Source organism: Schistocerca nitens, chromosome 5 (genome assembly GCF_023898315.1).
Source record: "Schistocerca nitens isolate TAMUIC-IGC-003100 chromosome 5, iqSchNite1.1, whole genome shotgun sequence".
Lineage (NCBI taxonomy): Eukaryota > Metazoa > Arthropoda > Insecta > Orthoptera > Acrididae > Schistocerca > Schistocerca nitens.
Genome location: NC_064618.1, coordinates 564,563,784 through 564,580,064, shown reverse-complemented (window position 1 = coordinate 564,580,064; position 16,281 = coordinate 564,563,784). Strand labels below are relative to the sequence as shown.

The following is a 16,281-nucleotide window of genomic DNA, read 5'->3' as shown; positions in this document are numbered from 1 at the left end:
GCTCTACATTTTTTATCCCCTCTACTTCAGTCATCGTCAGTTCTTTTACTGCTCAAATAGAAAAACTCATGTACTACTTTGAGTGTGTCATTTCCTAATCTAATTCCCTCAGAATGACCTGACTTAATTTGATTGCATTCCGTTATACTTGTTCTGCTTTTGTCGATGTTCATCTTGTACCCTACAAGGCGTAACAGCGTTAATTTAGCGGTTCTCCTCTGCAGGTAGTGACGGAGCGCGAGGTGGTTGTGGGCCCGGCGGCGGCGCCACGGCGCGGGGGCAGGCCGCGACCTTGCGGAAGAAGAAAGGCAGGGGGTGAGCCGGCAGGCAGATGGGCGGCGTGGCGCGCGCGGCGGTCAGCGCCCCCTGCGGCAGCTGCGGGGTGACCCGGTGAGTGTGTCAATGCTAGCCGGCCACGCTCTCGCCCGTCGGCCTTCCCCTTTAACGCGCCTTGGCGGGGCGAGGCGAGGGGCTGTATCGAGCGGCGGGCGCCGCGGCGCCGGGCCCGGGAGCCGCCGGCAGCGTGCTCGCCCGCCCGCCACGCACGCAGCGCGCAGCACGCGTGCCTGCAAAGCACGCCGGGACCCCGGCAGGGCGCGTGCCCGGGACCGCCGCCCGCTGCTTCCCGCTCGTGCCGCACCGCTTCGCCACAGGCGTGCTGCTCTTCCGCTAGCACGAGCGCGCCATAGCGGAAGTCGGGCTCCGTACTCGCGGGGAAGCTTCGGTAACTCTTAAAGAGGAGGTCACGGGTTCGAGTAATCGAAAGTATGGTAGAACCGGGTACCTCAACTTCTAATCATCTAAATTATTTTCAGTGATCATAATTTTGCAAATAATGGTTATTTAGACCTCTTACATACACTACTGGCCATTAAAATTGCTACACCAAGAAGAAATGCACATGATAAACGGCTATTCATTGGACAAATATATTATACTAGAACTGACATGTGATTACATTTCCACGCAATTTGGGTGCATAGATCCTGAGAAATCAGTACCCAGAACATCCACCACTGGCCTTAATAACGGCCTTGATACGCCTGACGTTTTCAGTTGGTGAGAGATCTGGAGAATGTGCTGGCCAGGGCAGCAGTCGAACATTTTCTGTATCCAGAAAGGCCCGTACAGGACCTGCAACATGTGGTCGTGCATTATCCTGCTGAAATGTAGGGTTTCGCAGGGATCGAATAAAAGGTAGAGCCACGGGTCGTAACACATTTGAAATGTAACGTCTACTGTACAAAGTGCCGTCAATGAGAACAAGAGGTGACCGAGACGTGTAACCAATGGCACTCCATACCATCACGCCAGGTGATACGTCAGTATGGCGATGACGAATACACGCTTCCAATGTGCGTTCACCGCGATGTCGCCAAACATGGATGCGACCATCATGATGATGTAAACAGAACCTAGATTCATCCGGAAAAATGACGTTTTGCCATCCGTGCACCCAGGTTCGTCGTTGAGTACACCATCGCACGCGCTCCTGTCTGTGATGCAGCGTCAAAGGTAACCGCAGCCATGGTCTCCGAGCTGATAGTCCATGCTGCTGCAAACGTCGTCGAACTGTTCGTGCAGATGGTTGTTTTCTTGCAAAGGTCCCTATCTGTTGACTCAGGGATCGAGACGTGGCTGCACGATCCGCTACAGCCATGCGGATAAGATGCCTGTCACCTCGACTGCTAGTGATTCGAGGCCGTTGAGATCCAGCACGGCGTTCCGTATAACCCTCCTGAACCCACCGATTCCATATTCTGCTAACAGTCAGTGGATCTCGACCGACGCGAGCAGCAATGTCGCGATACGATAAACCGCAATCGCGATAGGCTACAATCCGACCTTTATCAAAGTCGGAGACGTGATGGTACGCATTTCTCCTCCTTACACGAGGCATCACAACAACGTTTCACCAGGCAACGCCGGTCAACTGCTGTTTGTGTATGAGAAATCGGTTGGAAACTTTCCTCATGTCAGCACTTTGTAGGTGCAGCCACCGGCGCCAACCTCGTGTGAATGCTCTGAAAAGCTAATCATTTGCATATGACAGCATCTTCTTCCTGACGGTTAAATTTCGCGTCTGTAGCACGTCATCTTCGTGGTGTAGCAATTTTAATGGCCAGTAGTGTATTCAACTACTTGAAACAATATAGTCTATTCACCGAGAGCTGGAACAAAACACAAACAGTTTCACGGGATTAACCACCATCCTTATCAGTGAAAGCAGACGTGTCGAGAATCCTTCCTGTAAGCTGTGCAGTTGACCGCCGGCATCGTAAAGGTGGCATAGCTAACGTGACTATGCGTCCCGCTATGGGCTGGAAAGTCCCACTTTCAGGCTGTCTGTCCCATTGGCCGCAGCCAGAGCAAAAATGTTCCGCTTTTGCAAGAAGACCAAACGATGACTGATTAGACGTACCTCCTACCTGCCTATTATATTCGTTACATTCGAAACTCGCGGGTGGTGGCGGCAGCGGCAGCGCGGGCGGCGTGGAGAAGAGAGAGCGAGCAACATGCGAGAGCGACACATGCTGCCGCTAACTCCGCCAATAAGCACATCGCGTGAGTGCCAACTTGAAGTGCGGCAGCATTGACTTTAGTTTGTATTGGAATGTTCGGGCGCACGTGCACACCTCAAGTAACTCATTCAACATTTTCGTGTTTGTGTTAAAACATTAGAAAAATACCTAAACGCAAGTGTACTTTTAATATTATTTTGCAAAATAAGTATCCATATATAAAACAAAGGAAAGTCCATCAGACGCTACGTGTGAAGAGTGTCGTACTGATTTTAGTGTTGGAAATGGAGGTGTCAGCGATATTAAGAAACATTTAAAATCGGAAAAACACACACTTTCTGATCAAGCTTCTGCTTCCAGTTCGTCAGTACTTTCTTTTTTCAAAAGAACCCATTTGCCAACTTCGAAAGGTTTGGATCTAGCTGCAGCGGAACATGCATGGGCGTATCGCTCGAATGACTATTCTCTAATTTCATTCAAACATGTTTTGAGAAAAAAATTACATTTGCAGGCTATTGTTGTAAATGTCTTGGCACCTATGGTGATGGATGAATTAAAAGACCGTCTCTGTCAAGCACACTGCATGTCTTTACTAACGGATGCTCCAGATCATGGCTCAGTAAAATTATTCCTTTTTCTTTGATTCGATGTTTTTTACCTTATGAAGGTATGAAAGTCAAAAACAGTTTCGAGAGCAACCTGGTGAACGTTGGATATTGTTGACGATTATTTGAAGAAGGTATTCAAAATAAAGTGCACTGATAATGTAAGGAATGAGGAGGTTCGGCACAGAATCGGAGAGGAAAGGAATGTTTGGAAAACACTAACAAGAAGAAGGGACGGGATGATAGGACATCTGTTAAGGCATCGGGGAGTAACTTCCATGATACTAGAGGGAGCTGTAGAGGGCAAAAACTGCTAAGGAAGACAGAGATTGGAATACATCCAGCAAATAATTGAGGACGTAGGCTGCAAGTGCTACTTTGAGATGAATAAGAGGAGCTCGTGGCGAGCCCCATCAAACTAGTCAGAAGGCTAATGACTCAGAAAAAAAATTATCGTGCAATGATTTAAATAAGAAAATTGTGGCATTTTATGGAGATAATACTAACTTCAATTTTGGAGGAAAGAATAGAATAGGGAGTAATAATGTTTACACGAAATTAAACCTATGACTCGGAAGGCAACTCATTGGGATTGGATGTGCAGTCCATATACTTCACAATGCGATCAAAACAGCTTCGGATTGTCTCCCAGTAGCATGTATAGTTGTTAAAATTTACTCATTTTGTTTTTTATCTACGGCGTCCGAGTGGAATATCTCAAAGAGTTCTGTGATTCCAGTGACACACGGTATCAGAAACATTCTGAGCCTCGATGCCTCGATAAATGTTGATAACAGAAGGATTGCTTAGCAGCGACCAAGATACGGACGTACTCGATGATTTTTCGTATATTTCCAATTACGTCACAGATGAGAATATATCGAGATGGAATTCTAAAAACGTTGCTACTGAAGACCGCTGGGTGGAGTTGTTCACACATTCCAGTGATAAAAATCTGAACTATACGAAATTTCGTATTATTACTATTGAATACATTTTTTGGTTGTCTGGAAGTAACGCACCTGCCAAAAGAGGTTTTCCTCTAACGGAGAACGTATGGACAATTGACAATACAGTTAAGTGTCGCACCTTTGAAAGCCATTTTGATTACTAAGTCTAACATCAACAAATCATGTGATAAGCTCCATTCCTACTTGAAAACTACACCCGACATTTTGAAACTGGTTTCCTCAACGACAAATATAAAACAAATACCTCTGCAACTGCAATGTAATGTTGATTAATTAAAATTATATATAACTGATACATTTTTATCGTCTCTTTGTATCTGAATAAATTATAAATAGTAAAATTATATTTTCCTAAATTCTGCAAGTGTTCCGCTTTGACAAAAAAAAATTAATGGTCACATTAGGCGTAACAGATTCAAATACAAGCGATTTTAACAAAAAATCCAGTTACAATAACGTTATAAGAACGATAAAACTATTTCATTCTGTCGAACTCGAACTATTCTCATTCAGCATTAAGAGAACTCTCCTCTCTGTCCTATATATTGCAGTCTCATTTCCACATCTGAATTTCAACTTTTCCCCCCAAATTGAGGATACATTTGTTTCACTCTTCTGCAGTCGCTGTTCTTACAGCTTGTTCTGGTAGTTCTTTAGCTTCCGGCGTTTTGTACTCATTGTCTTTTGCTGCAACATAGCCTTTGATTCTGGCCCAAATTAACTCGATGGATTTAATTCGCATTTCATATACTGCGTGTTTGTTGTGTGCCACTTTGTTTTCTTTAACGATTTCTAGTAGTTCTTTCTTCAACATACTGTCTTCAAAAGCGATATTTTTAAATTTTAGCCGTTTGGATATATCTTGCTTATTAGAATTCGCATTAGGAACTTTGTCTTTTCGACGAGGAACAGTACCTGCGATTTCCTGAAGCCAAGGAAGAACATCTTTAAATCACTTCTCGAATGTTATTGACGCACATCTCTTCATGATAATCTCCACTCTTCTTGGATTCGAAAATCCACAAACAGCCATCGACAAAACCTGCTTTGCTCCTAATGTGTGTGATAATCAGGCGTTTACCTTTACCCTGTGTGCCCTTGTTTCCGATGGGTAATCCAAATAGAAATGCTTGTTTAGAGGATTTTATTGCATTTACTACCCAGACGTTACGCGGTTATGTCTTGCATTCAGCCATGTCCAACCAGTAAATGAGTCTTCCCTCATCTCTCAACAGTTTAATGGTTCGTAGATAAGGCCACCTCCATAAAATGATGTCACTCCTTTCTATTATATGATATCGTGCCCACGCCGAACATATTGGAAATCCATATCTCTTAGCAATTTATAGAATGTAGTTCTCCAAAAATTGCCCAAATCTGGATCTTCGATCATGGCAGCAAGCAACTTCCCATATACGTATTATTACTATTACAGTCATCTTATTGATAATCACTTCATCTCAGCGTAGCACTTACAACTTACGTCCTCAGTTATTTTCTGAATGTATTCCAATCTCTATCTTCCTCTAAAGTTTTTGCCCTCTACAGCTCCCTCTAGTACCATGGAAGTCATTCGCTCGTGTCTTAACAGATGCCCTTTCCCCTTATCAGTGTTTTCCACATAATCCTTCCCTCTCCGATTCTGCGCAGAACCTCCTCATTCCTTACCTTATCAGTACACCTAATTTTCAACATTCGTCTGTAGCACAACATCTCAAATGCTTCGGTTACCTTCTGTTCCGGTTTTCCCACAATCCATGTTTCACTACCATACAATGCTGTACTCCAGACGTATATTCTCAGAAATTTCTTCCTCAAATTAATGCCGATATTTGATATTAGTAGTCTTCTCTTGGACAGGAATGATCTTTTGGCCATTGTTATTCTGCTTTTGATGTCCTCCTTGCTCCGTCCGGTATTAGTTATTTTACTGCCTAGGTAGCAGAATTCCTTAACTTCATCTACTTCGTGACCATCACTCCTGGAGTTTCTCGCTGTTCTCATTTCTACTACTTCTCATTACCTTCGTCTTTCTTCGATTTACTCTCAATGCATACTCTGTACTCATTAGACTGTTCATTCTGTTCAGCAGATCTTGTAATTCTTCTTCACTTTCACTCAGGATAGCAATGTCATCAGCGAATCGTATCATTTATATCTTTCACCTTTAATGTTAATTCCACTCTTGAAACTGTATTTTATTTCCGTCATTGCTTCTTAGATGTGCAGATTGAAAAGTAAGGGCGAAAGACTACATCCCTGTCTTACACGCTTTTTAATCCGAGCACTTCCATGTTGGTCGTCCATTCTTATTATTTACTCTTGGCTCTTGTACATGTTGTATATTATCCGTCTCTCCCTATCGCTTACCCCCATTTTTCTCATAATTTCGAACATCATGCACCATTTTACATTGTCGAACGCTTTTTCCAAATCTACAAATCCTATGGATGTGTCTTGCTTTTTCTTTAGCCTTGCTTCCAATATCAACTGCAACGTCAGAATTGCCTCTATGCAGCCTTTACCTTTCTTAAAGCTAAACCGATAGTCATCTAACACACCCTCAATTTTCTTGTCCATTCTTCTCTACAATATTCTTGTTAGCAACTTGGATGCTTGAGCGGTTAAGCTGATTGTGCGATAATTCTCACATTTTCCAGCTCTTGCAGTCTTCGGAATTGTGTAGATGATATTTTTCCGAAAGTCAGATGGTATGTCGCCAGATTCATTCATTCTACACACCACCGTCGTTTTGTTGTTGCCACTTCCCCCACTGATTTTAGAAAACTGATGGAAACTTATATCTCACTTCTGCCTTATTTAATCTTAAGTCCTCCAAAGCTCTCTTAAATTCTGTTTTAATACTGGTTCCCGTTTCTCTTCTAAATCGACTTCTGTTTCATCTTCTATCGCATCAGATAAATCTTCCCCATCATAGAGGCCTTGAATGCACTCTTTTCGCTCTGCACTCTGCGTTTAACAGTGGAATTCCCGTTGTACTCTTAATGTTATCACCTTTGCTTTTATTTCACCGAAATCCGATTTTGATTTTCCTGTATTCTAAGTCAGTCCTTCCGACAATCGTTGCTTTTTCGATGTCTTCACATTTTTCATGCAGCCATTTCGGCTTAGCTTCCCTGCAATTCCTATTTACATCATTCCTCAGTGATTTGTATTTCTGTGTTCTTGAACTTCCGTGAACATTTTTGAACTTCTTTCTTTCATCCATCAACAGAAGTATTTCTTCTGTTACCCATGGTTTCTTTGCTGTTACCTTCTTTGCACCTGAGTTGCTCTTTCCAACTTCTGTGATTGCCCTTTTTACAGATGTCAATTTCTCTTCAACTATATTGCCTACTTAGCTATTCCTTATTACTGTACCTATAGCCTTAGAAAACTACAATCGTATCTTTTCATTCCTTAGTACTTCCGCGTACCACTTTTTTGCGTATTGGTTCTTCCTGACTAATCTCTTCAACTTCAGCCCACTCTTCATCATTACTACATCGTGATCTGTATCTGTATCTGCTGCTGGGTACGCCTTACAATACAGTACCTCATTTCAGAATCTCTGTCTGACCATGATGTAATCTTCCCGTATCACCCGAACTTTTCCAACCCTCTTGTGTTTCTTGAACAGAGTAATCGTTATTATTAGCTGAAATTTTAATACAGAACTCAATTAATCTCTCTCCTCTCTCATTCCTTGTCCTGTAACCTTTTCTTGTACTCCTCCTCCTCCTACAGCTGCATTCCAGTCCCCCATGACAATTAGATTTTCATCTCCCTTTACGTACTGTATTACTCCTTCAGTATCCTCATATACTTTCTCTATCTCTTCATCTTCAGCTTGCGACATCGGCATGTGTACCTGAACTATCGTTGGTTTGCTATCGCTTCTGATAATAACAACACCATCACTGAATTGTTCACAGTAATATACTCTATGCCCTGCCTTCCTATTGATAGCGAATCCCACTCCAAAAATGGTTCAAATGGCTCTGAGCACTATGCGACTCAACTTCTGAGGTCATCAGTCGCCTAGAACTTAGAACTAATTAAACCTAACTAACCTAAGGACATCACACACATCCATGCCCGAGGCAGGATTCGAACCTGCGACCGTAGCGGTCACGCGGTTCCAGACTGAAGCGCCTTTAACCGCACGGCCACACCGGCCGGCCTAATCCCACTCCCGTTATACCATTTTCTGCTGCTGTGATATAACGCTATACTCATCTGACCAGAAATCCTTGTCTTCGTTCCATTTCACTTTACTGACCCAGATAAGCCTTTGCATTTCTCTTTTCAGATTTTCTAGATTCGCTACCACGTTCATACTTCTGACATTCCACGCCCCACTCGTAGAACGTGTCCTATCAGCAACTGACCGATGATAAACCCAACTGTTACAGGTATGCTGATGCCGATCGAGTAGTCAACACCGGTATCCAGCTGCAGCCGCAAAGTAACATCGCTCCACAACGTCAAAGGTATCCGCCTGCAGGATACCCATTACTAACAAAACCTACCTTTACATGACCTATCACGGGCAGCAAGAAAACCACTACTGCTCTTACAACCCTTCGTTCAACTTTCAACCCAATCTATCTCCAGATAAGCGCGTATAAATGGTTAATTACAACCAGACGTACACAAACATCGCAGTACCCACATCCTGCGCGGCTTCACTTAGTGAACACTAACCAGTGTCCAGAGATGGCAGTAGACCTTTTGTGTTGGCCCTCATGCCGGTGTGGGCTTGGTGGATTTTTCATCCTATGAAAATGTGATTGTCCCGTAACGTGCTAATACGTCAGGAAGTCAAGGTGACGTACTGAGGTCACGCCGTCAGACGCTTCACGGTTGGCCGGAACGTAAAGCCGCCTCGACAGCGGCCGCGCAGCGCAAGACGAAGAAAAGAGGTTTGGCGCGACACGTCCGGTGTGAACGCGGCATAACTGTAACTTCGCCCACCGGAGTAACATCAGTTTACACAAGATTTGTTACAGACACATCCAAGGCAGCTACATTACTTACTATTTCACAAAGGAAAGAGGGTCTAGGGGTAGCGTCTTCGATTACTAATCGAAACGTCCCCGGTGCGAAAACCGTCACAACTTTAATTTTAAATAAAAATCATCATCAGTGACGGACGAGAACTTCCGGTACAGGAAGTCATCCTCATACAGCCAACGACCTTGTCGAAGAGGACGGAAGAGTGGAAAGAGGTTCAGGGCAACCTCTTGCCGTTGGGGTGGGAATCTGCCCCTAAAAGGCTGAAGAATCAGCAATGATCAACGGCATCAGGATGCAGAAGGCAATGGAAACCACTGCATAAAAGATACAGAATGTATATCCGCAGGACGTGTGACCTACAACTGAAAGAGCGTCATGATGATCTCTCCATTGGCAAAAGATTCCCGATTAGTCCCGCATTCGGATCTCTGGGAGGAGACTGGCAAGGGGGAGATGACCATGAGAACAAAAATGAATAACCAACTAAATGATAACGTTCTACTACGAGTCGGGCGTGGAACGTCAGAAGTTTTAACTGGGTAAGGAAACTAGAAAATCTGAAAAGGAAAATGCTATGGCCCACTCTACATATATTCGGGGGTCAGTGAAATGAAATGGAAGGAGCGAAAGGATTTGTGGTCAGACGAGAATAGGGTAATATCAAACGCTGCAGAAAATGATATAATGGGAGTAGGATTCGTTAGAAATAAAAAGGTCGGCCAGAGAATGAGATATTGTGAACAGTTTAGTAACAGGGTTGTTTGACATCATCATCATGGACAGCAGACGAACACCGACAACGATAGTTCACTTGCTCATACCGTCGTCGCAAACAGAGGATGAAGAGATACAGAAAGTATAGGAGGGTGCTGATCGGGTAATTCAGTTCGTAAAGGGAGATGAAAATCTGATAGTCAAGGAGAACTGGAATGCGGTTGTATGGGAGAGAGCAGAAGAAATGGTTACTAGAGAATAATGGCTTGGTAGTAGAAATGAGAGAGTACAATCACTAATTGAGTTCTGCAATAAATATCAGTTCGTAATAGCGAATACTCTGTTCAAGAATCACAAGAGGAGGAGGTATACTTCGAAACGGCTGGGAGATAATGGAAGATTTCAGTTAGATTACATCATGGTCAGGCAGAGATTCCAAATCAAATATTGAATTGTAAGTTTTACCCAGGATCAGATATAGAATCAGATCACAATGTAGTAATGATGAAGGGTTGGCTGAAGTTTAAGAGACTAGTTAGACAAGCTCAGTGCGCAAAGAAGTGAGATACAGAAGAACTGAGGAAAGAATAAGATACGCTTGAAGTTCTCTGTGGATTATACGTAGGCACTGCGATAAAGTTCAGTAGACAGTACAGTTGAAGAGGAATTGACATATCTAACGAGAGCAATGCCAAAGTTGTCAAGAAAACCTTACGCAATGGGAAAACAGCTGAGAATAAACCATGCATAACCTATTACATACTTCAGCTGATCGACGAAAGAAAGAAATACAAAAATGTTGAGGGAAACTGGGGTCTCCAGAAATAATATGTCAATGAAGAAAGAAAGAAATAGGAAGAAATGTTTCTTTTTATGTGTCAATAAATTTAAGCTTCAAAACTAAAATAATTTATGTAGACCTACGTAAGAAAGCTGTAGTTTTGTATTAATTCCGTGTATTGTCTTTAAATTGTCTTATAATGTAAAATTGTAATTAATTCTTAAATGTGAGCGAAAGAGAGTAACTGTATTTTTTAATCGGCAAATAATGCATCAGACGCAGCACAAGCGGCGTCAACAATCAAATTCTATGCTATCAGCTGCGCCGGAAAGGAGCACATTTTTCCACGCAAGAGGCTTCCAGAAGAGGAAGGGACTGAGGACAAATGACGGTAAAGTTGCCTTCAGTTGTCTACTTATAGAGAAACACGAGCGGCGTCTGACTCGCTCCCGTCTGACGCCCGCTATTGATGTCTCCGCTCTTATTGTTCTCTCTCTCTAAATGATAGCCCTCTCGAATATTTATTTAACAGGCACTTGTACTTGAAAGTTATTCTCAAGGTGTGTAAGGTATTTATCTAAGTAAAAGTACATGAATAATTGTTATTATTTGCCGCGCAGAGTAGCCGCGCGGTTAGAGGCGCCATGTCATGAATTGCGCGGCCCCTCCCGCCGGATGTTGAAGTCCCCCATCGTACATGGATGTGGGTGTTGTTCTTAGCATAAGTTAGTTTAAAGTAGTTTAAGTAGTGTCTAAGTCTAGGGACCGATGATCTCAGCAGATTGGTCTCTTAGGAATTCACACATATTCGAATATTTGTTATTGTTTGCCAATGTTTCATTTCAACAACATTAACCTTGTCTACCAACTTTTCTATATTTCAGCTAGGAGAACTGCAAGGCTGCTGGCTGCTGGCTGCTGACGAACATCATTGATGAAGAATTTTGTAGCCAAACGAGTGGCGGATAAAATGCTGTACTGGAATCGTGAATAAAACTTACGTGCCTTCAGAAAAAATAATGTGTTGCGTTACTAATTGAACGCAGCTGATATATTGTCTGCTGCTCTCTGTATGTTATTCTTTGTTATCTGTAAGCAACAGACTTTAATATCATCTTAAATAAGTCAGATGATGAATATCAGACAGTCTAAAGCTTCTTCGCGAGACGTTTTCAATTGGTGAGAGATCTGGAGAATGTGCTGGCCAGGGCAGCAGTCGAACATTTTCTGTATCCACAAAGGCCCGTACAGGACCTGCAACATGTGGTCGTGCATTATCCTGCTGAAATGTAGGGTTTCGCAGGGATCGAACAAAGGGTAGAGCCACGGGTCGTAACACATTTGAAATGTAACGTCTACTGTTCAAAGTGCCGTCAATGAGAACAAGAGGTGACCGAGACGTGTAACCAATGGCACTCCATACCATCACGCCGGCTGATACGTCAGTATGGCGATGACGAATACACGCTTCCAATGTGCGTTCACCGCGATGTCGCCAAACATGGATGCGACCATCATGATGATGTAAACAGAACCTAGATTCATCCGGAAAAATGACGTTTTGCCATTCGTGCACCCAGGTTCGTCGTTGAGTACACCATCGCACGCGCTCCTGTCTGTGATGCAGCGTCAAAGGTAACCGCAGCCATGGTCTCCGAGCTGATAGTCCATGCTGCTGCAAACGTCGTCGAACTGTTCGTGCAGATGGTTGTTTTCTTGCAAAGGTCCCTATCTGCTGACTCAGGGATCGAGACGTGGCTGCACGATCCGCTACAGCCATGCGGATAAGATGCCTGTCACCTCGACTGCTAGTGATTCGAGGCCGTTGGGATCCAGCACGGCGTTCCGTATTACCCTCCCAAACCCACCGATTCCATATTCTGCTAACAGTCATTGGATCTCGACCGACGCGAGCAGCAATGTTGCGATACGATAAACCGCAATCGCGATAGGCTACAATCCGACCTTTATACAAGTCGGAAACGTGATGGTACGCATTTCTCCTCCTTACACGAGGCATCACAACAACGTTTCACCAGGCAACGCCTGTCAACTGCTGTTTGTGTATGAGAAATCGGTTGGAAACTTTCCCCATGTCAGCACGTTGTAGGTGTCGCCACCGGTGCCAACCTTGTGTGAATGCTCTGAAAAGCTAATCATTTGCATATCATAGCATCTTCTTCCTGTCGGTTAAATTTCGCGTCTGTAGCACGTCATCTTCGTGGTGTAGCAATTTTAATGGCCAGTAGTGTAACTTTGGAACTATACTTTACCTGATACTTGTACAATATGAATTACGTCCGAGCAAAACTTAGCGCGTTAACAACGTAGATGCTTTCATCCACGCAGCTATAGTTTTGCGAATTTTCCGAGTACTTATCTACATGCAGAGGAAATATTAGCGTTATTGTGACAAAGAGCGGCGTGGAAACCGATCGGCTGAATTAAAAACACGATGTTTTCAATTCTGCCGGAGTCGCACATTATGTCGCACAAATACGCCACGATGATTAAAACACGTGCCTGGAATTCGACGTCAATAACTAATTTCCTGGCTTCAGCCACAGAGCAAACAATCAGCATGGAACAATTTAGTTGGCCACTGAAACGTAAAATTAGCTACTACTGCACACTGAAATACACTGGTAAGGAAACTTGCCCCACTCTGTACACACTGACCACTTCTTTCAGACACGTGAGTTTCGTTTGACATCTATAAGAGAGTTGTTTCAAACTAAACCGCTTATATTCGACGTCAGCGAGGATTTTGAGAAGACCGAGTAAAATATGTAATGGCATCCGTAACAGAAACAGGGCCTAGGTGGATGATTTGTTAAGAGTTGTAAAGTCACATATTAACAACAAATACTTATCAAACAGGGAAGTACTGGTAATTAAAGGTGTATCTTAGAAAGGTATCATTTTTTTATACCCTGATGTTCACATTCTATATCAAACGCATGGCGGCTACTTTTCTGAGTCATTCGTATAGGAAGCGATTATCAATGAAAATGAAAGCAAAATGTACAACAATCGTATACTCGTGTCTTGCTTAGTTCATAGTGTCACTCGATTTTGATTGGGAAGAAATGTCTTTCATTAGACATTACATACGAAAATTTGTGACCTCTAAGTATGTCATTTAAGAGACCTAAATGAAGAGAGCCATTAAACTCCAGTATTTCAAAGTGACTAGATGAAATCGAAGGAAGACAAAGGTTCATTCACGATTAAAGGGATTCAAGTCTCCGTTTCATCAGTAGGACACTAGGAAATTGAAGTTTTTTTTAAAAAAAAAAGTCTCTTAAGAGTTTCTAATGCAGTTTATGTACATAGTATAAGAAGCACATGAAAATTAAACGGAAGAAGATTGGAGTTTTGTGTTACATCTACGACAAGGTCTCTAAGCATTAACCCGGGCGAGACAAGGATGGAAAATGAAATCGATCGTGGTGTTGTTTTGAAACAGACCATCATGGCATTCTTCTTGTCAGCTGAAGGAAACTAAGAAAAACTTAAATATAATTGGTCGGGTGGAGTTCGAACTCCACTGCTCTCATATCCAGCTACTTAGCTAAAGCACTATCTCGCTCCGCCATCCTCATGAAGTAACGTCTGGCATACTTAAGAAAGGCTCGTGATCACAGGTTTATTTACTGAAGAGAAGCAGGTGGTGTTTATAAGGCTTACGAAAACGAATATGTCACATTTCCAGAATGGGTCTGTAACTATAATCGTGTTCTATGTATGTATCTCACATATGGGCCATAACTTAACAGAGTAATTACGCCTTGCAGAAACATTACGAATCTCACATTCTGTTAACAGAAATCTCTGCTAAGAACTGTACTGTGATTCATAAAAGATGCTTCCCTCCCGCCAACCCAATTGTGTTATGGTTAAGTGGCTAGAGATTCGTGCAACAGATTATTTTCATACTATGAAAGAATACTATAAAAGACTTCTACTGTCGACGTGCACTAAGTCTAAGCCTCTCTGATTCATAATGCTGAAGAATATGTGTTGATCTTACACACTTTTGGTCTGTGAATTAAATCACCCGAAACTGCAAATAAATAAAATTAGTAACACTAGTTACAGTGAAAACTACGGTAAAACTGCCTAGGTGAGCCATACTCAGCGTAAGGTCTCCACATATAATTCCGTGACAGCAACGAAGGGTAAGCAGATTTGTGAAATAGTAGTTATTATCAAGCGAATACATAATGGAAACTTCGCGTGCAATGTTCTCGCATATTAACATCATTAACAGACAATGCTGGGTGTATGTGGATTTATAATTACTGGGAAAGGGATTATGTTCTCAATAATCTTTGTTACAGTACACTGCGCTGTATTATGAACCTTTAATCGTTGTAACGTTTGTAGTTTAGCACTACGGAAATAAAATGTATGAGCGCGTCTCTGCAAATCATATTTAATTATTTGAGAGCAAAATCAACGCTTTTATGATTGTGTAGTAGCGTTGTTTTCGCTTCATCAACAAAATTAATAATAGGTGTTGATTTGTGCCTTGGTTTTAAAATAAAGCACTCGAAACAGCAATTTTGCATGACGTACTGAGTGTTTACCAAGAAACAAAAAGCTGCTAAAACTTAGTTAAAGTGACTAAAACGTGTGTGTTCGTCACTCCTCATGTTATCTTTATTGGCCTACGGTGTCTGCCAACTGTACCTATTCCAATTCGAAAGCAGTTTCTTTAAGAGGAGTACGTACGTCCTATACCCACAGTGTTAAATTTGCAATATTGATAACCCATTATCTCAGAATCTGTGACATAAAGAGATCTGAAATTTTTGGGATGTGTAGTAACACTCTTTTTCTGATTACTGAACCAGAATCAAAATGTAAAGAGAAATAATTAGCTAGTTATGATTTTTTTGAAATGTTGTTCAATATTTTCTTTTAAAAGTCCACTTTTTCTTCCGTAAGTAAAAACCCGTTAGAGGTAGAGATGTTTTGGGAGGTTCAGTAGCTGCAGTATACTAAGTGGTAACATAGTGTAAAATTAGAGATATGTATCTGTAATAGTTCCTGAGATAATGGGTCAAATAATTTTAAAAATGTCATTTTCGGCAAATCAAGTTCAAACATTTTATTTGATATTAACTTACACATGGAGGCATGCCAGCTTCTAAGTCGATCCATTCGCTGAAAGGCTTGCAGTGTGTTGGCACATGGAGTGATATCAAATTCCTCTAGTACCCCAATTCTTCCCTTTATACCATCATTAAACGTTATCACAGCATTACAAACATCCAAGCATAGAGTTTTCCTTCCCACTAAGACATTTTTTTGGTATGCGGGTACAAATTACATTATTGAAAGACTCATTCGGGTTTTGTGTTCGACCATGGAGACATTTGGAAAGAAGGTCAGGAAGAGCTAATTCTCTATATACTGGTTTAATAGCTTCCATCACTGCAGATGGTATGCTATTTTTGTGCCTGAATTGTTCCTCGCTACCCGCTGCCTGAGCTTTGCGGTACTTGCACCATGAATCAGCACCAGGTGGACAAAGACCATGTATAGGTGTATCATCAGTGGAAGAATGTAGCCCACACTGCTAGTTTCATCCCTTGTAGGTCGTGTGTATTGTTTCTTATTGCCATTCCATAACAATGCTGGAGTGCATCAATGTATTTGTC

At 42.3% G+C, this 16,281-nt stretch overlaps 1 protein-coding gene across 1 annotated transcript; it reads right to left on the bottom strand.

The window, feature by feature from the left end:
• Positions 1-204: 204 nt before the first annotated feature.
• Positions 205-15,759, bottom strand: LOC126260581 (sterile alpha motif domain-containing protein 1-like). The gene is made up of 3 exons (XM_049957917.1): positions 15,748-15,759; positions 451-669; positions 205-375 (listed from the first exon to the last, which is right to left on the bottom strand). The coding sequence occupies exons 1-3, from the start codon at positions 15,757-15,759 to the stop codon at positions 205-207; spliced, it is 402 nt and encodes a 133-aa protein (XP_049813874.1).
• Positions 15,760-16,281: the final 522 nt, after the last annotated feature.

What these genes read in the sequence shown, in the direction of transcription:
- LOC126260581 (XM_049957917.1), bottom strand. An exon ending in CCTCGCCTCGCCCCGCCAAG is followed by an intron (nt 376 to 450) that starts GCGCGTTAAAGG and finishes GTCACCCCGCAG; the next exon opens with CTGCCGCAGGGGGCGCTGAC.